This window comes from Eucalyptus grandis, chromosome 7 (assembly GCF_016545825.1).
Source record: "Eucalyptus grandis isolate ANBG69807.140 chromosome 7, ASM1654582v1, whole genome shotgun sequence".
In the NCBI taxonomy this organism is placed as follows: domain Eukaryota; kingdom Viridiplantae; phylum Streptophyta; class Magnoliopsida; order Myrtales; family Myrtaceae; genus Eucalyptus; species Eucalyptus grandis.
Genome location: NC_052618.1, coordinates 27187923 through 27207951, shown reverse-complemented (window position 1 = coordinate 27207951; position 20029 = coordinate 27187923). Strand labels below are relative to the sequence as shown.

At 36.3% G+C, this 20029-nt stretch overlaps 2 protein-coding genes across 2 annotated transcripts; both read left to right on the top strand.

Moving 5' to 3' along the window:
* Positions 1 to 2358: 2358 nt before the first annotated feature.
* LOC104453214 (probable carboxylesterase 12) lies at positions 2359 to 5100 on the top strand. The gene is made up of 2 exons (XM_010067738.3): positions 2359 to 2848; positions 4412 to 5100. The coding sequence occupies exons 1-2, from the start codon at positions 2387 to 2389 to the stop codon at positions 4895 to 4897; spliced, it is 948 nt and encodes a 315-aa protein (XP_010066040.2). The 5' UTR covers positions 2359 to 2386; the 3' UTR covers positions 4898 to 5100.
* A 3924-nt stretch (positions 5101 to 9024) lies between these two features.
* On the top strand, positions 9025 to 12184 carry LOC104453209 (probable carboxylesterase 12). Its single transcript, XM_010067733.3, has 2 exons — positions 9025 to 9638; positions 11509 to 12184. Exons 1-2 carry the CDS (start codon positions 9177 to 9179, stop codon positions 11992 to 11994), a joined length of 948 nt encoding a protein of 315 aa, XP_010066035.2. The 5' UTR covers positions 9025 to 9176; the 3' UTR covers positions 11995 to 12184.
* The last annotated feature ends 7845 nt before the right edge of the window (positions 12185 to 20029 follow it).

Below are 20029 nucleotides of genomic sequence, written 5' to 3'. Positions count from 1 at the left end.
CATATAATTATTACCATAATTACTTCAAATAGAAATATCAAAACTCATCAAATGTAACTTTTTTTACAACAACTAGTAATTAATTCTAGGCACCACAATCAATAGTCCTTCTCACCTCGTGCATAGCATTGGAGTATGCACTTTTTCGCACCTTTGCCCCTTGCTCTGGCCTGAGGGCATCGAGCTTATCATCACTCATTCAAACATAATACGGAGCAATCATAAATTCTAATAACATAATAATCAACAATTTCATTTGACCACATTTTTTGATAGTTCAACATCCACTTATAGCTTGTGGGAATTTATTCACCAAGTTGTTTGTCATCCTAAACATATCCTCTAGGAATCCAAGCACTAAAAAGCTTTTATATAATCATATCTAGTAATCTTCTACTCATCAACTCTGTGACTTGTTGCAGTATGCATTTCTTTATGCATAATTTATTCAACAACTTTGAGCAAAATTCTATACTACTATCAGTTTGCACATACTTGATCTTGTTATTAGTGTCCTTTTTTTTAATCAAATCACTCAAATGCCTGATCTTGATAACAACATTAAAGTCACGCCTTAGCACAAATATGTACATCCTCCTTGAGAAATAGTCCACATCCATTAACATAAATCTAATACTAATTCTTGAAGAAAATCGCAACAACCTATGAACATCCAAGTAAATCAATTATAATATCAGTGATTTCTCTAACAATCATATTAAATTGCACTTTCCATTGTTTGCCTAAGTTACAACACTTGCTTACTTTTAGTTCCTTAGCCACATAATACATAATAGAACTCCTTTACTTGGAACCTTCAAGCTTCCCTTGTCAATGTGCCTACAATGTACATGCCACAATTCGAATTGTTGAACATATACATTTGATGTATCCGTGTCAAAGTTTGTCATTATCTCCCCTTAAAGCTCAAATAGACCATTATGCTTGAATGACCATCAGAAATCCACATTATGAAATATATCAACACTTGACTGAATCCAAAGCACTTAAGGAAATCAAGTTCTTCTTCAATTCCAAAACATGGCTCAATTTGGTTAATGTCCTCATGATACCATCATGCATTTTGATTCTAACATCACCAATAATCAAAACATTGCACTCAAGTGTTTGCCCAACTGTACTATATCACCATCCATGTATTAGTAAGTTATAAACCAATTCTTGTTTGGTGTAGTGTGAAATACCAAAATCAATAACTCTTCTATCAAATAATGAATCTTAGGGACAAACAAATTATAGTCGGCACTATCCAAATTACTATTAGCTAGAGTTGTAGTATCATCTATAAACTCAACTCTAATTCTTTTAACCCTTCTTCATTTCTTCAGCTTAAGCAATCCCTTCTTTCTTCTTCTTCTTCTTCTTTTGAAGCAGGCAATCCTTTCTTAAATGCCCCAGCTTGCCGCAATTCCAACATACAACAATATTGGTCCTAGATTGACAATGTCTATTCATGTTCACATTACTCTTGCTAGCATGAGTACTAGTTCTTCTACCTTCACCTACTAAAGTAGCATAAACAAGTTCACCAAATTCTTTTCTAAGAATGTCCTCACTTAGAATTAAATCATGAACCTCATCAAACATCAAGCTTTTAGACCTAAAGGAACTACTAACAGTAGTAACGGTAATATTCCAACTATCAAGTTATGATGATAATAGAATTAAAGCACATACATTATCTGCAAAGTCAATCTAAATTGAATTCAATTGAATAACAACAACAATAAATTCATTTATACTCTAAGCAACCGATGCACCATCTCCCATTTTTGAGTGAATTAGACATCACATCAAGAAAATGTTATACTCATAAATAACAATCGAGACATATTTTCAATGCTTAACCTTAATTATACTCCTAAATAATTAATTACTTTATGAATTATTCTAATATATTTATATTATATTACATTATACTACATTATACTATATGTCCAGGGAACGATATGTCCAGAGAACGGAAATAATAGTCGGCTTCTTATGACAAGAATAAATGGAACTTTCATTGAAATCGGTGGGCGTGGAAATCTATGACCCTATATATTGCAGAGACTTACATACCGGCTAGTCAAAAGACAAACAAAAAAATTTAATGCTGAGGCTATTAAATTTCTTGTCCGCTCAATATTTCTAATGAAAATTTTTCACCCGGTCAATATCATGGTTCCCAATAAATATCCCACCAAATTTCTTACCCGCCAACATCCCATTAAATGAATTTTGTACGACACCGCTTCATTAAAATTCTTCCTTCCTGACAAAGAAGACTAATGACGATATCGAGGTATATAAAAACCAACATGATGAACAACAAGAAGTCCTGGGTAACTCTCTTGCTGCTTCTCTGTCACTCAAAAACCACATGGAAACAGAAGTGGCCCAGGATTTGTCTCCGTTGGTAAGAATTTACAAGGATGGCCGAGTGGAAAGACTCTTGGGCACGGCCACTGTCTCTCCGTCTCTCGATGAGAAAACTGGCATCCAATCGAAAGATGTCGCCATTCCATCGGATTCCGCCGTGTCGGCAAGACTTTACATCCCTAAAGCAGCGGTTGATTCTCTCCAAAAGCTCCCTGTACTCGTGTATTTTCACGGGGGAGGCTTCATAATTGAAACGGCGTGGTCACCGACTTACCACAACTATCTCAATGCCCTCGTCGCAGAGGCTAACATCATTGCTGTCTCCGTTGAATATAGGAGGGCACCAGAGCATCCTCTCCCGGCAGCTTATGACGATTCGTGGACTGCCCTCAAATGGGTGGCCTCTCATTCTGCCGGAAATGGCCCCGAGGAATGGTTGAATTCTCATGCCAATTTCAAGAAGGTAATCGTAATTGTTCTTCATTTTCTTTTAGATCTTGTAATTGCAGATATATAATAGATGTGACGGTCAAATTCACAATTCAGATCTAACATGTGTTTGGTACAGCTGTGGCTGTAACATAGCGATGTTGCACTGTGAATTGTTTACTTCTGTTCTTTTGGTGATATGTTTTAGAGTTACAACACCGCAGATTTGAGTGAGGCAATTGTCTAAAATTCATTATATGCTAGAGGCCCCGCTATAAAATCATTGTTTTTACTGCAAAAAGAACTAAAACCACTTGCTAGATGGTTATTAGATATTTTTCTCATTTTTATTATTTTTATAAGAAAGAATGGGCTCATCGTTAGATATTATAAATAAATAAAATTAGCGTCCTGGATTGGTTTTACATTGCCAACCAAGATCCAATCTTCACAAATTAGTAAATGCTGGACAATTGTGAAGACGAAACACATGGAAAACAATTATCCTACATCTCCTTATCTACTTTCCAAGATTGCATTTTCTATGAAAGCAAGACTTGTAAGGAAAAGAGATTGTTCGTAGGTTCTATTAAAATTATTTCATTATGTTTAAAGCAAACAATATAAGCACATAAGTTAAAAGAAATTATAATAGATTTTCTTTTTCTTGAAGTGATAAGGGGTGGATGAGTAGGGTGGGCCAGGCCAATACCACCCCACCCCCTCTGCGCCTATTGCCCCGCCTCATGCCTCTGATGGGATTATTTTTTGGAGAAAATTTGCCCCATTGTGCCCCCGCCACCTTGCTCGTCTCTATTATAGATTGCTTTAGCTTTGAAAGTACTACAATCGTGAGAAATTTGTCAAACATCTTCTAAAAGTCGTGGCACATATTTTCACCGAAGTAGTTATCGCGGGGAAATTGTCCCAAAAATATAGTCGATGATTTCTAATAATCGGTCCATTATCTTTGCCTTCACACTATTAAGAGAACTTGAAGCCAAATCAAAAGCCCCTTTGAATTTGCCTCCAAAACAGATATTACAAAAAGTCAGCTTCAATTATAGAATACTATCGACAAAAAGAAGGTGACTGCAGATGATATTCTTTAAAAATTTTAAAGATTTGAGGTTCCCAACTCTGAAAGGATGAGAAAATATATTTCAAACTCGAAGTGGGAAGAATAAGCCAAAAGGCAAAAATAAAGCCAAACTAAAATTGGTTGCTAGAATTATTCTTAAAATATATTTCTAATGAAACAATGGTTGTTTGATTTATCATAAGCGTTAGACTGTATGTTAAAATATTGAAATGTTTTTGGCTGGACAGTGGAGATTTCAAATTTATCATCTACTGGGTATAATATTTTCTACTATTCTATCTAGCGATCGATCGGTCCCATGTGTTTTCTCAAATAGTTGAAAACATTTGGACGAATGCTTGGAAGTGTCATTCAATTTTGGTGATTTCAAAAACAATGTTTGCTGTCTATCATGGTCAAAAATATTCTGTTGGAAAACTGTTCATTACAGCATCCTTAAACATGCTCAGCAACGAGTACACACAAACAATACAACATTCTCTAAACTCTCTATAGGTCTTCATGTCTGGAGATAGCGCCGGGGCCAACATAGTTCACAACATGTGCATCCGACTGGGAGAGGAAAAGCTAAATGGAGTTGAATTTTCCGGCATTATGATGGTGCATCCTTATTTTTGGGGCGACGAGCCATTGCCTTTAGAGACCACCGAACCCGAGAAGAGGTCCCAGGTCAGGGACATCTGGCGCATGGTGAACCCGACGACCACAGGCTGCGACGACCCCCTAGTGAACCCGGCAACCGACCCAAGGCTATCAGGCTTGGGAGTCGATAGGATCCTAATTTGTGTTGCTGAGAAGGATATGTTGAGACAAAGGGGTTGGTATTACAAGGAGGTGTTGAGTAAGAGCGGATGGAGTGGCGTTGTGGAAGTGGTGGAAGCACCGGGGGAGGATCATGTGTTTCATTTGCTAAATCCTGGATGTGAGAATGCTGCGAAGATGATGAAGAAATTGGTTTCCTTCATGAATGATGATAAGTAGGGTCAGAGGTATTACTGTGAATAAGTAGCTTCCTTTCTGTGCGGGGCTGATTCTTGTTATCTCGATGTCTATTTGTACTAAAAGACTGAGTCTGGGTTTCCATTGGCCAGGAACCGTGTTTGGTGCGTGTTAATATTCTTATTTGGCTTGTAAGTTTGAAATCCTATTGTAAAATGAAGAACAATTATCCAAAATGTCCTAAATTTATTATATTTTTACTAATTCAACCATAAAAAATTTTAATTTTTGGTCTAAAATTTTATCAATTGAATCCTAAAACTTTTTTACATTTTGACAAATAATTGAACCAGGAGATGTGGATGCCAGCCTTTTTATGTATCACGACTAGCACTAATACAGAAATTTTTTAATAATTTAATATTTTTCAAATTTTCCATTTTAGTCCTTTTTTTTTTTCTTTTCCTTTTTTTTTCTCCTTTTTTTTTTTTTTTTTTTTCTTTGTTTTTTTTTTTTCCCTTTTTTTTTTTTTTTTTTTTTCCCTCTTTCCCTCCGTTGGCCTTAAGGAAGGGTTGCCGAGTGGCCCTTGCCCACCCAGGCGTGTTCCTGAAATAGGGGTTCCAGAGCAAGGTGAGACAGTACAAACTTCTAGATAATGGTGATGGGTATTGAGTCAATTTCTGACTTTTTCATCGAAATTTTTCTATAAATGTCCAAAGAGAATACGATGTCACCGTGTTGAGTGTGGAAGAAGATGGAGAAGCCTCACCTATAATTTTAATGGTAGTGAGGAGAACTATTTTTTTTTTTTTTTTATGAAAGTGGGTCCTGCCATTGGATGCATCAGCTGGGCAACCTTCCCTAAGGCTTGGTGGAGAGAAAAAGGAAAAAATAAAAAAATAAAATAAAAGAAGAAGAAAATAAAAGGGGGTGCACAGGAAAAATTGAATCAGATTTTTCTTACCAAACAACAAAAATATTTTCTAATTAATTTTGAGTTTCAACCAAACATTTGAAAATATTGTTATTTTCTCAGAAAATGACTTTCTAAAAAATATTTTTCAAAAACGTCACATTTTCTACGAAACAAACAAAACTTTATAGACAACCCAAGCAATTGCGATAGCATGTCCTGCAACATCTAGGCCTTCGTTTGTTGCATGAGCCGCTTGTTCTCCATACTTGCATTGAATACAACAAAATTAAGTGCCACATAGAACTTAAAACTTCTAACTTTATTTTGTCCTATGAAAAATTATTAGTTCTTATGTAGAGCAAATATGATGACTAAGACACCTCCAATGATCACTATGCCATAGCACAAACCACTATGCTTCCTCTCGTTATCATTAGGACACCTCAAATGATCTTCATAATTTCACCTTTTGAAGTTTATCGACACCTAATTAGATCCAAAGTACTCAAGGAAATCGGGTTCTTCTTCAATTTCAAAACATGGCTCAATTCAATCAGGGACCTCTCTATACTATCGTGCATTATGATTCTAACGTCGTCGACACCCCCAAATCGTTGCATTCAAGTAGTTCCCCAAATGAACTATGCCACTATCTCTGTATTGATAAGTTGTAAACAATTTTTGTTTGATGTAGTGTGAAACAAATAACCAAAAAATCAATAACCCATCCATCAAATAACGAATTATTAATGAAAAACAAAACATAATCAGTACTATCCAAATTACTATCAACTAGACTTGCAACATCATCTATAGACTCAACTTTAATTCCCTTGCCTTTTTTGTTCTTCAACTTAGGCAATCTCTTCTAAAATGTCCATACTAGCTGCAATTCCAACAAACAATACCACCAATCCTAGATTGACTATGTTTATTTAGGTTCGCATTACTCCTACTAGCATGAGTACTAATTGTCCTTTTCCTTCACCTTAGCAGAAACAAGTTCACTAGATTTTCTTTAACAAATCTCCTCACTCATAATCAAATCACAAACCTCATCAAACATCAAGCTTTTAGACCCAAATGATACTAACAATAGTAATAGTATTATCCCAATTATCAAGCTATGATGATAACAAAATCAAAGCATGTAACTTAACCTTAAAGTCAATATAAATTGAACTATTAAATAAAGACTACATTGAATTCATTGATACTCTAAGTAGCTGACACACATTTACCCATCTTTAAGTGAATCAATTGTTGCATCAAATAAACATTATTGATTGTAGAGGGCTTCTTATACATGTTTGATTGAGCATTCAACAAATTTGTAGTATTCTCTCTCTCGGGATGTTAAAAGTGACATTAAAAGCTAACCTCAACCGAATAACATCCAAAGCTGTCTATCTAACAAATGTCAATTAGCTGGCTTCATTGACTTTGATTTATTACTAGACAAGTTCACTTTTCTTTTTTTGTCGTCATCATCAATTAGCTTCAAGTCACCAATTGTTGAGAGAGAGAGAGAGAGAGAGAGAGAGAGTAATAAAATAAGCATAACAAGAAAACAAATCAAACATTTCATTTACGTTTTATATATTAGTGAAAACACAATGGAAACTACAACACAACTCAAGTACTTAAACACTCTTACTATTTTCTAACCCCTAATTACCTAAATAACTCAAATAATGCTAGGCCCTCACAACTCCCTCAAATTAATCTCTCAATTTCATAAAAGATTCACAATCTTACCACAAAATTTAATCAACTTTAACACTTTAGATTGTTTCATGGTGTAATTCATGATGCACCTCTCACTTCTCTACATGAGGCACAAAGACCCATAAATATTGGATCCAAATAGGAAGCTTTGGTCAAGAAATCTACTCAAATTAGGAAGCCTATTCAATCAAGCTACTTGAATCAAGTTACCTTTATGCCTTCAAACTCGAAACATATTTTATTAACACTTAACCATAATTAAAATCATAAATTATTAATCGCTTTATGAATTACTTTGATTACTTTGTTTTATATTAAATTACATTGGCCTAATACCATATAAAAAAAAAAAAATATATCATATATATATCAACTTTAGATCCAATTCCAATTCTACTCCAAACTTTTTTGCATTTCATAAAAAACTCTTAACTTTTGGTTCAATCCCAATTTTACACTAAACATTTTTTTCATCTTAGTAAAGACCACTAACTTTAGATACAAGTCCAATTCTATTCTAAACTTTTCTTGTTTCATAAAAACCACAAACTTTTACTTAAATCTCATATCTACCTCTGTTAACTTTCCATCCAAAATCACCCATAGTGATATGGCATTTCCACATCATTGCTCTAGTTTTTTCCCAAATTTAAAATCCAAGAAGACATATTTTAGAGATGAATTTCTACATCGGCCCAAATGTCATCTTCTTGAGTATGAAATTTGGGTAAAAATTAAAGCAATTAGGGTTAGCCTTCTTCAATTACTCTTACTCTTATAAGAGTTCTCCTTCCATCTCATTCAAGGATCTTCAAATTTCGTGCTTAGTATTCAATCTCTCATACTCGAAAGTCTTCAATCTCTTGCGGTTGGAAAGCTCACACTCAAAACACTTGAATAGCTTGCATTTGAGAGTTTTTTCATCTCCTAGTTGTCAGGGAAATTTGGGAGAGAGGGTTCAAGGTGCCAAATTTGGAATTTAACTAAAAGTTGGTGGTTTATGGGGAAGTCGAATCTGGAGCTAAAGTTGAAATTTTTTTTTATATATAGAATTGAAATAAAACCTAATGTTTAGATTTTTTATAGGATATTGGCCATATTATATTATACCTTATTTATAATTTAATATACGGACAGCATGACTCGATATCTTTTGGACATGTCCAGAAAAGGAAAATGACAATCGGCTTCTCATGGCAAGCATTAATGGAAGTTTCACCAAAATTAGCATGCGTCTGAATCAATAATCCAATATCTTGCAAAGACGATGAAACGCAGAAAATATCCCATATTGGTTAGTCATTATCAATTTTAGGACGATAAAAAGCAAAAAAAAATCATATCTTGCAAAGACTGAAACCAGCTAGTCACAAAGGACAAACAAAAAACTTCAATGCTGAGCTGTCATCCACTCAAGATATCCGATCGCCGGTCAATATCACTTTCCCAATAAATATCTTATCAAATTTCTTACACCGTCACTACCGTTGAAAATTCAATGAACGAAACCACCTCTCGAAAATTCTTCCTTTCCGCATCTGACAAAGAAGACTAACAACGATGTCGAGGCATATAAAAAAACAGCAAATAATGCAAGAAGGCACCATGAACTCCTGATTCACTCTCTTGCTTCTTCTCCTCAACATTGATCTTGCTTTTCTTTCACTCAAAAACTTCATGGAAACAGAAGTGGCCAATGATTTGTCTCCGTTGGCAAAGGTTTACAAGGATGGCCGAGTGGAGAGACTCATGAGCACGGCCACAGTCCCTCCATCTCTCGATGAGAAAACTGGCGTCCAATCGAAAGACGTTGCCATTTCATCGGACTCCACCGTGTCGGCAAGACTTTACATCCCTAAAGCAGCGGTCGGCTCTCTCCAAAAGCTCCCTGTACTCGTGTACTTTCACGGGGGAGGCTTCATAATTGAAACGGCGTGGTCACCGACTTACCACAACTATCTCAATCCCCTCGTTGCAGAGGCTAACATCATTGCTGTCTCCGTTGAATATAGAAGGGCACCTGAGCATCCCCTTCCGGCAGCCTATGATGATTCTTGGACTGCCCTCAAATGGGTGGCCTCTCATTCTGCTGGAAACGGCCCCGAGGAGTGGTTGAATTCTCATGCCAATCTCAAGAAGGTAATCCTAATCGTTCTTCATTTTTTTTTATTTGGATCACGTATTAACAGATGCATAATAGACATGCCATCCAAAATCACAATATAGATCTGACATGTGTCTAGTATAGGTGTGGCTGATACATAGTGGTGTTACACTGTAAACAGTTATATCTGGCGCTTTTGATGATATGTGATTTAGAATTAATCCAGTAAAGTCGAGTGAGGCAATTAATTAGCTATCGGTATGCTAGTGATGGAGAAGAAGCGAGGCGGGGAACTGGGATCATGTCCCCCATCCCCGCCCCATGAAATACAAACTTGTCCCGTCATTGCTCTGTCATCACGTCGTGCTCGGCGGGGGCAAAGTCTGACTTCGCAAGCCCTGCGATAAAATCAGTTTTTTTTTTTTTCGCAAAAAGAACTAAAACCACTTGCTAGATGGTTATTAGATTTTCTTTTTCTCATTTTTTTTTTAAGAAATAATGGGCTCATTAGTAGATTTTATTAAAAAGGATGGCGTCGTGGGTTGGTTTTACGTGGCCAACTAAGCTCCCATGTTCACCGGTCAGTCAATGGGGACACTTGTGAAGATGAAACGCATGGAAAACAATTGTCCCATATTTTCTTACCCACTTTCCAAGATTGCATTTTCTACGAAAGCAAGACTCGACTTGTGAGGAAAGGAGATTTTCGTAGGGATATATTAAAATTATCTCTTATGTTTAAAGCAGATAATATAAACACATAAATTAAAAGAAATTAAAGTTATATTTTTCTCTTAAAGTGTATAAGGTGTGGATTAGTAGGGCGGGGCCGGCTAATAGCAGCCCTAACCCTCTGCGTCTATTGGCCCGCCTCATGATTCGTGATTTTACTTTGTAGAGAAATTTTTTCTCCATTCGGCCTTGTGCTCATCTCTACTATAGATTGCTACAGCTTCGAGGGTACCATAGCCGTGAGAAGTTTGTGAAACATCTTTTAAAAGCTACAACACCCCTTTCCACATAAATAGTTATTGTGAGGAAATTGTTCCAAGCAAACTTTCAATGACTTTTGAAAATCGGTTCATTATCTTTGCCTTCATACTATTTAGAGAGATTGGAGCGCAATTAAAAAAAAAAAATTTGAATTTCCCTCCAAAATAAAGATTACAACTAGGTCGGCTTCAATTGTAGAATACTATAGAAAAAAGGGAGAATAAGTGCATTAAAAATCCTCGAGTCCTAGAATTTTCACAAAGTACAATTGAATCATAAAACTTTTACAAAAGTACAATCAATCCTTTGATTACACTTTGTAAAAGTTTAAGGACTTAATTATATTTTCGTGATAAGGTTTTAGAACTTCCAGTGCACTTATCATTCCTTCTCGCCCCCCTCCAAAAAAAAAAAAAAACAGAGAGAGGGTAAGGTTTGAGGTTCTCAACACTGAAACGATAAGAAAATCTATTTCAAACCCTAAAGTTAGAAGAATAAGCCAAAAGGTGAAAAATAAAGCCATACTAAAAATTGGTTGCCAGAATTGTTCTTAATATATACTTTTAATGAAACAATGATTAATAGTTCTATCATAGGTGCTAGATTGTATGTTCAAATTTCCGAAGTGGTTTTGGCTGCGCAGTGGATATTTCAAATTTATTGCTAACTAGATGTAATATTGTTTCACTATTCTATTTAGCAATCGACCAATCTCATGAGTTTTCACAAATAGTTGCAAACAGTTCGACGAATACTTGGAAGTGTCATTCAATTTTGGTGGTTTCGAAAACAACGTTTGATCTCTATCATGGTCAAATGAATTTCTGTTGTGAACTGTTCGTTTTAGCAGCCTCAAACATGCTCAGCAATATGTATACACAAATTATACTAAATTCTCTAAACTCTTCATAGGTCTTCATGTCTGGAGATAGCGCCGGGGCAAACATAGTTCACAACATGGGCATCCGACTGGGAGAGGAAAAGCTAAATGGAATTGAAATTCCGGGCGTTGTTATGGTGCATCCTTATTTTTGGGGCGAAGAACCATTGCCTTTGGAGACCACCGAACCCGAGAAGAGGTCCAAGATCAGGGACATTTGGCACGCGGCAAAACCGACAACCACCGGGCTCGACGACCCCCTAATGAACCCAGCGACCGATCCAAGGCTATCGGGTTTGGGTGTCAGCAGGGTCCTAATTTGTGTCGCTGAAAAGGATATGTTGAGACAGAGGGGTTGGTATTACAAGGAGGTGTTGAGTAAGAGCGGATGGAAGGGAGATGTGGAAGTGATGGAAGCACCGGAGGAGGATCATGTGTTTCATTTGGTGAAACCTGGCTGTGAGAATGCTGAGAAGATGATGAAGAAATTGGTCTCCTTCATGAACGAGGATATATAGGATCAAAGGTATTACTGTCAATAAGTAGCTTCCGTCGTGTGCGGGGCCAATTCTTGTTATCTCTGCCTCTATTTGTACTGGAAAACAAAGTCTGCTTTTCCATTTGCCAGGAGCTATGTTCCGTGAATGTAATTTTCGTATGTGGTTTGTAAGTTTAAAATCTCGTGGGTAAAATCGTTTAACTGGCGAACTGTTGGTTGGGTACGCAGATGCTAATTTACCGATAATATTCACTACTCACAAACGTCAAATGCAATAGTAAGTTATCAAAATTATCAATTTCAAGTCGAATATAAGTTGTACTTATGTAGGAATTTACCACTCAAAATAAAAACCTAGCGGTTAGTTAGTTATCAACATAGTAAGGAACTTTTTGTCATTCCAATAAGTAACTTACCAACATTGGCCCGTTTTTACTTTAGTAAATTACCCACACTTTGAGGAATTTGCGAACACCATATTCAATGATAAGTTATCAAGCTGTTTTAAATTTATCATTGGAAATATGATACTACCATTGCAGTTACTAAAGTATTGGCCAACCAGATAGTTGGTTGAGTAGTTCAAGACTTAGTTTGTTAGCTGAAAATCACATTTCAGTGTTTAATTGACAACTTAAACTGACCATTTTGTTGAGAAACTTCCTATGATATTTTGAAGTTGGCACAACCATCTATCTATCATTATTACTTAATAAATACAGATATTTTCCTATTTTAGGTAATGTTGGCGTAAGGGATACTGTATAGTCTATAAATGGAATCTGTAGTACAAAGTAAGAAGACTAATAGAAGCTAGATGGACCTTGATAGAAGGAGAACAACTTAGGAAGAATACAAAGTTCTTAGAGACTTGGAGGGACTGATATAAGGTGAACAGTTGAGTGAGGTCTAAAACACTAGCATACTCAGGAAGACCAAATGAACAAGATTATATAAACTTACTAGATTACTAGTAGAAGCTGCTCACTATATCAACTGCAGAAAAAAATATTTTTCACGTATTTACGTAATCTGGATAGGAGGACCTAGATATTCGTTTTACGAATCTTGTAGGTTAGTAGGAACTAACAACTAGCTTCAGGCTTGGAATTCCAAAAAGAATAGTTGAAGCAAAATCTAATCGATTGTTACCTACTTTGTGGAAAGGGCTACTACCGAGAATATTTGACTTTATTTGGAAACACCTCACCGTAATAAGGGAGATTTGATTGTGTAGAAGACCAAATCTTCAATAATTATGTCCATCCTTTCTAACGACAAATTGATGCTCTTGAAAGTTGTCCAATGGCTAATTTGAAGACTAACCCTATATAAGAAGATCAACTCACAAGTCACATCGGATGATATAAGATGAAAATTTTGGAAAGCTACAAATGCTGATATAGTCACATAGTTACTGTGTTACGTTGTGATTTTATTCACTTTTGTTCTTCTTTGTTGATAGTTGTTATTACTCATTGTAGTCTTTGTTTTGAGGTGTGTACAAGTGTGTGAGCAATGCTTGTGTATTGATAGTGGGATCTGTCAATTTTGGGTAGAAGTATCACATGCTTCATTTTAACTACTCAAAAGATTACTAGTAGATTATAGTATATTGGCGGTTGTTAGTTTAAGAAAGTGCAAACTTGATTTAAGTGAACCATCGTAAAGATCTGCATGTGTCGTCTTCTATCTCTTTACTTATTACATTACTTAACTAATGGAAATATATTGCATATGATATTATCAAATTGTTCCCGCATCTCTTGAACTTGACTTATTCCTCGAAAAATTATTAGTTTTACATATCAACTTATTCAACCCACTCTAAGATGCATTGTTAGTCTCAACATATTCCAAGAGCAACGATAGAATAAAAGATAACAATGTATTGGAGAAATTACCAATTTACCACAAAACCGCTAATAAATCCAATCTCCTGCCTGTCGTCATCAATGCTTGAACTCATATTCAACTGATCATTTAATTCAACCTTCATCTTCATACAAACTGCATCTATGAATGTCATGAATCATCCAATCTAAACCATACAAAGCACAGAGAGATGAGAGAGAGATTGAGAATTTTTTTACTCAAGGTTTGAGGGTTGTTTTTGGTGGTTAAAGTGTTTTATAAATTTCTAGTCATTGGATCTCAACTTAGGTATCAACCTTTTAGCGGTTGTAAATTAAGATGGAGGTGATGCAAAGCCAAGAAAGAGGCTGAAGAAGATGAAAGAAGAAAAGAAATAAAATAAAAAGAGAGAAAAGAAAATTATATAAAAATACCCTTGGATAAAAATGCCCTTGGTGTTATTTAAAATTTGACCAGCCAATGAGCTTGGAACCTTATTTGAAACTAAATTAGCAATACAAACTCTTATTTGAAATTGAGTTGGTCTAATATGGGTTTTCTTTTGAGAAATGGACTTTACTCAAGTCTTTATTTGGAATTTTCTCTTTATTAATGACTACAATGCCCCCATTTATAAAACTTAGTAGCTGCTAGCAATCTTGCTTTATTTGAAAATGGTTAAAAAAAAAAAAAAAAAGTTCATCAATAATTTACCCAGAAATAAGAGAGCTAACCTATTAGATTGGGAAAATTCTAAATAAGGGCCTGAAATTGAGTCATTTTCTCAACAAAAAAAAAAAAGGCTTAAAATGGACATTATTTCAAATAGCCTGAAGTGTCCAAATTATTCTCAAATAAGGCCTGCACTTGCTAGCTGATCAAAATGCTTGCCAGCCAGCAACAAAGTAACTTTTCAGGCTACTAGAACAAGGACATTTTTTGTCCAAAAAAATTTGAACAAAAAGAAATGCCAATTTTATGAAAGTAAAAACCCACACTTGCTTCTTTCTTTCCCTCAACACACTTAAGAGAACAAAGGTTGAGATTTTAACGATTGAGTGACTGACGGCATGCGACTAGTGATAGCATCTGACCAGGTGACATTGATGGGAGAGTAAACGATCAAGGGTGTGGATTGATTTGGACAAGGCTAAAAAGCAAATTAGGCAGCTCGTTGTGGGTTTCCCAAAAATTACGAGAAGAAGTTTCAGTTCGCATACACCAAGTTCTTTAGAAGTGCCGTGTTCGCACCAAAAGTTTCCAAGAGGTAGTGGCTCTTCTATTGATTGCTTTTCAACTATTTTCGCACTCAAGATTTGGTTGGGTGGAGACCTTTGAGGTTATCTATTAATGTATAATGGATTGATCAGTCTTGCTTACTTGTATCCACATGATGCAATTAAGGTTTTCATTTTTTCCCCAATTGTATAGGCAAGAGGCAGATTCTGTAGTAAAATGGCATCCTTTGAGTTTTTATACTTTTCTTTTGTTTGCTTTTACCGAAGTTCAGATTCTCTAAAGTAACTATCATATGGGGTGTCATCAAATTCGACTTTTGCTTTCTTCATGGGTGAACTTAATGGAATAAAGCCTTTTTTTGGGCTCCTTGCATCATCTTCTTCTATTTGTCCGACTTGTTGAGCATTAGCAGTGATATAGATGACCAATTTTGCAATTCCAATATTGCAACTAGAAGTTTCAACTTTCCTTTTAATGAAGCCTTGATTTTTGAAGGTACTAAATCTTATCTTTTGTTTGCCTGACTGAAGCCATAGGTGTGGTACTAGTAATCTGACGTCATTTTATTTTATAGTGGTGTTTATATGAAGTGAGATACAAATGTATATGAGTGAATTTGTTTACTAGTTAGTATAAGCATGTGTGTGGAAGCATTAGCACAGAGAATTGCTGGGAAGTAAGATGCAAAAGTAAGATGAACATGTTTAGATGCATAGGGAATTGCTGGAAATTTGTTTACTTGTGTGAAGTAAGATGCAAAAGTCAGATGAAAAGTTGTAAATTACAAAATGCCTATGGAAGCATTAGCACAAACAATTGCTGAGAACATTACATCCCATACATGTCTTCAACATTGTTTTTTTCTTGGTGAAATGTTTTAAGTTTGTATGCATTTTTCACATGTTGTTGAGGAGATACATGAGACAAGGGATTAGGGTCTTGTTAGATGTGCCTTTGGAAGCATTGACAGAGAGAATTGTTGTGACATCCTGATTTTCTTATTCTATTTTCAATTGAATGAGTTGAGTTTTTCATCGACGCGCCTATAGTTCTTTCTTTGAGCCGATCACTCACGAGATAACTAGTTTATCTGGTAAAGCCTTTAAGGGATTTTAATGCAATAGGCTTAAGAATTCGACTAGAAATCGACTGCTCGACCGTGCTAATTTGCAATAGTCATTACGGCACCGTCAAAATCAATCAGAGACTGGAGATAAGTCGATTCGACAGAAGTATCTGATTAGTGTGTGGATGATTCCACCTGATTGCAAAATTTCTATCGAAAGGCACTAGACTGATTTTTATGTCATTTTTGTACCATGTGATCGTATTTGAAACCTCGAGATTTTCACGACAACTGAGAGTTGTCAATAAGTCAAAGATGCATAATGTGGCTCGAAAATAATTGACCACATATCAATTGCACTAAAAATTCCTAAAAACTACCAAATATGTTAGGTCGTGCTAAAATCGTGCCCGGTTGAAATTAACCGCAAATTTGAACCTAATTTCAGAAATTGAAAGTTTTATTATGTCACGATTTATTTTAGGAACGTCAACTCATCTTCTAAAGATTTTTCTACAAACCCGAGATTTTGGCAAAAAATCAAAATTGGGTTATTTTGGACCAGGAAATTCGAGGGACCATTTTTGGTCCCATTTTTTGATCAAGTTGGACTATTTGGCACGGGAATTACAATAATTTAATGTAGGCACCTTAGCTGAATTTATGGGGACCGAATTGAGCTCAATTGAAGAAGAAATTGAATCAAATTGGATTGAAATTGTCCAAAATTCGTAGGTCATTGGGGTGTGCAACATTTGGACCCTTGGATGGCTTGCCAAGGAAGCTTGAAGGCTACAATTTGGCTGAGGATGATAGCCAAGGGCTGGTGGGGCATGAACTTGAGTGTTCTAGATATTTTGTGGCCCCCTCAAGCTTCAGCACCCTCCTTCTTTCTCTTTGCAGCTCACTTTATCCATTATTGAAGCATTTGAGAGCTTGAAAAAACCAGAGAAACCGGCCAACCATCCCCCTTCACCGTCGACCGCTGCCCGAAGCTGTCGGAGCTGCTGCTCGCGCCCACAAGCCCGTCCGCGCATCCCTCACGCTCGCACCAACCAACCGTCGTTTGCTGTCCCCGAGCCGCCTCAACTCACCATCGCAACTCACCGGGCCACTTTGTCCGTCACCGCCCGGCCATACGGAGTTGCTGCCATCGCCCGCTACTGGCCTTGGCCACCCGTCCCGTGCCGTTTCAACCCGAACCAAGCCTTAACCAACCTTCTCGACCCAAGAAGCAAAAGCCGAAGCTCAGATCTTAACTGAGGCTTCATGGCCCATTTTAAGGCCCGTCCAAACCTCCGTCGGTGTTGCCGCAAGCTTGAGTGTTGCTCATCTCCGTGTCGCCATCGCCATGGACTCACCGGCCCGCCAAACTGGTGAGTTTACTTGCTAAACTCTACTTAGGGAGTTAATAATGCTTAGTGGATAATTAGTTTAGCCTAAGTGTGGATTAAGTGATTAATTAGTTTGAATTAATGATTTAATTGTTCAATTATGCATGTTAAGTGGTTCGAATACAAACTGAAGGATGACAAACGGGCATCAAAATCCATGAAAGTCAAGGTGGCAAGTTTATGGGGGAGAGGTGGCACCCCTAATGGTCTTCCAAGACCATCCTTCATTAATTACTTGACCGATGACTCATCAAGCATTTAAAGTTGTAAATAACTTGTCATGATGACTATACACTTAAGCTTATGAGTCATTTTTTCTCATTAATTACTTAAGACACCTAAGCCTCCATACTCATCACCCCCATTTAATGCTTTTCACACTTATTCACACTTATTTTTTTAGGAAGGTTTGACTAATTCAAGGCCTATCTAGCTTAGCCTCCTAGTTGGGACCAAAATAAGGGTTGAAATCGAAGATGTTACACAAACCTACATAACTAGGTCCAAATGGGCCCATGCCCATGTTGGGCAGCCCAAGGGCCATGCGCCCAGGAGTTGGGCGGCCCAAGGAAGGGCCATGAGCTTTTCTAGCTTATTAGGTTTATCATTGCCATATCTTAGTATTAATTGCCCTCAAGTATGTGAATAGTGCGTGGATAATGTGCAATTTTCGCCAAATGATCTCATTATTAAAAAATGATTATTTCAGTGCCAAGCACGCCACATAAAAATGCTACATGGACTGAATTTTTTTAAATAATATACCAATTCATCTAAAAATTTTAATTATAAAAGCCACGTATTATTTTTGCTTGAATTTCTCATTGTTAACACTTAAATAATCTATTTTTTTTCAATCGACACTTAAATGGTTTGGCGAAAATTTTTGGCATTAAAGTAAAAGTTGTATAAAACTTTTTGTACTTCTAGGCTCCATTCGTTTCACGGAAAATAATTTCCTAAAAACGTTTTCCGAATTTTCTAGCATTCGTTTCACGGAAAATGAATTTCTTGGGGAAAATATTTTCCATTAAAAGAAAAAGTCTTCTAAATTAGGAGAAAATGTTTTCCATTTTTGAAAAATGAAAAACATTTTCCTCACTTGATTTCTCTTATCTCACAACTCTACAAATTCTCACTTTCTCCTCCCCTTTCTTCTTCTTCTTTTCTTTTTTTTTATTCGAATTATTTTTTAACTTTAATTTTCTTTTTTAATTCGATTTATTTATTTCCTTTTTCTTTTCTATTTCTTTTCTTTTATTTTTTTTTTCTTTTTTTCTTTTTTTTTTTTCTTTTCTTTGTTTCCCATCTTCATCTTTCTTGGTCAGTCGTCGGTGTCACCAAGCGAACCTCAAGCTCATCGATCTCAAGCTCGGGCTCGTCGATTTGGTGAGCCTTGAGCTTGATGCTCGTGCTCGCCAATGGGAGCGGCAAGCCTTGTGCTTGTCAACGAGCTCGAGACTCGCCGGTGTCCGGTTGCGAGGCCATCGCCGTGGCTGGGGACCAGCCAAGAAAGAAGAAGATGGAAAACAAAGAAAATGAAAGAAAAATTAATAATAGATTTTAAAAATTAAAAATAAATTTTAAAAGATATGAAAAATCCATTTTAAAAGATAATTATTTCTTCCTGAAAAATTACTTCCTGGAAAATATTTTCCAAAAAACACCACATTTTCTGTGAAATGAACGGAGTCCTAGTGTTCTTTTATCCTGAAATTGGTGATCTCACAAAGAAATGCTTAAATTAGAAATCGGCCTCAGATTTTGAAGTATGAAATACATAGTGGGTTGAAAACACGATGTTAAGATCTGGTGCAACCGTTCGCGTTTAAGTCATCACGGTATGGATCAAGTACTTGCCTTTTGGCCATTAGAAGGACTTCATTAGTCCGTAATCACTGACTTTTCTGCAAAGACAGTGGAACCCAATTCTTTATTTTTTTTGTCCAATCAGCTTATGCTTTTGGGTTTTTATTTATTTTATTTTATTTTATTTTTTATGCTTTTGGGTTTATGGATGCCAAATTCAGCCTACGCTTGGCCCTCTTGGATTTTTCTTGTCCCATTTTAAGCCAAATATGAAAAGAGAACTATGTTCTCCTTATGGGTTTTACTGGTCTAAAGTTCAACTCCTACTCAGAAAACAATTGACTCCGGGAAAGTTAATGTTACTCCATCGAACATATGAATTCACAACTGGAGTCTTACTCCAAGTAGTCTTCTCCGTATCCAAACCTCCTTAGCAGCTTCATAACTTGGTTCTGAGCTTGCATGCTCTTCAAACTCCTTCCTACTCTCAGGTGGAAGAGGACATGTAGATGCATTTATACAAGCTGCAGCAGGCACAGAGCCCTCAGGATTGTAGTTAGGTCATCAAATCCTCTTGCTCCTGTAGCTAGAGACTTGGAACTTTGAGGTTGCTCCCCAGCATTAGAAGTTGAATCAGACCTGAATAGAGAGCTCCACAACTTTCGAGGAATATTATTTGCATTGGCATAACT

Excerpts from the sequence above, each read along its gene's own strand:
- LOC104453214 (XM_010067738.3), top strand. The coding sequence starts at position 2,387 with ATGGAAACAGAAGTGGCCCAGGATTTGTCTCCGTTGGTAAGAATTTAC. Across the intron at positions 2,849-4,411 it reads CTCATGCCAATTTCAAGAAG|GTCTTCATGTCTGGAGATAG; the intron begins GTAATCGTAATT and ends AACTCTCTATAG.
- LOC104453209 (XM_010067733.3), top strand. The coding sequence starts at position 9,177 with ATGGAAACAGAAGTGGCCAATGATTTGTCTCCGTTGGCAAAGGTTTAC. Across the intron at positions 9,639-11,508 it reads CTCATGCCAATCTCAAGAAG|GTCTTCATGTCTGGAGATAG; the intron begins GTAATCCTAATC and ends AACTCTTCATAG.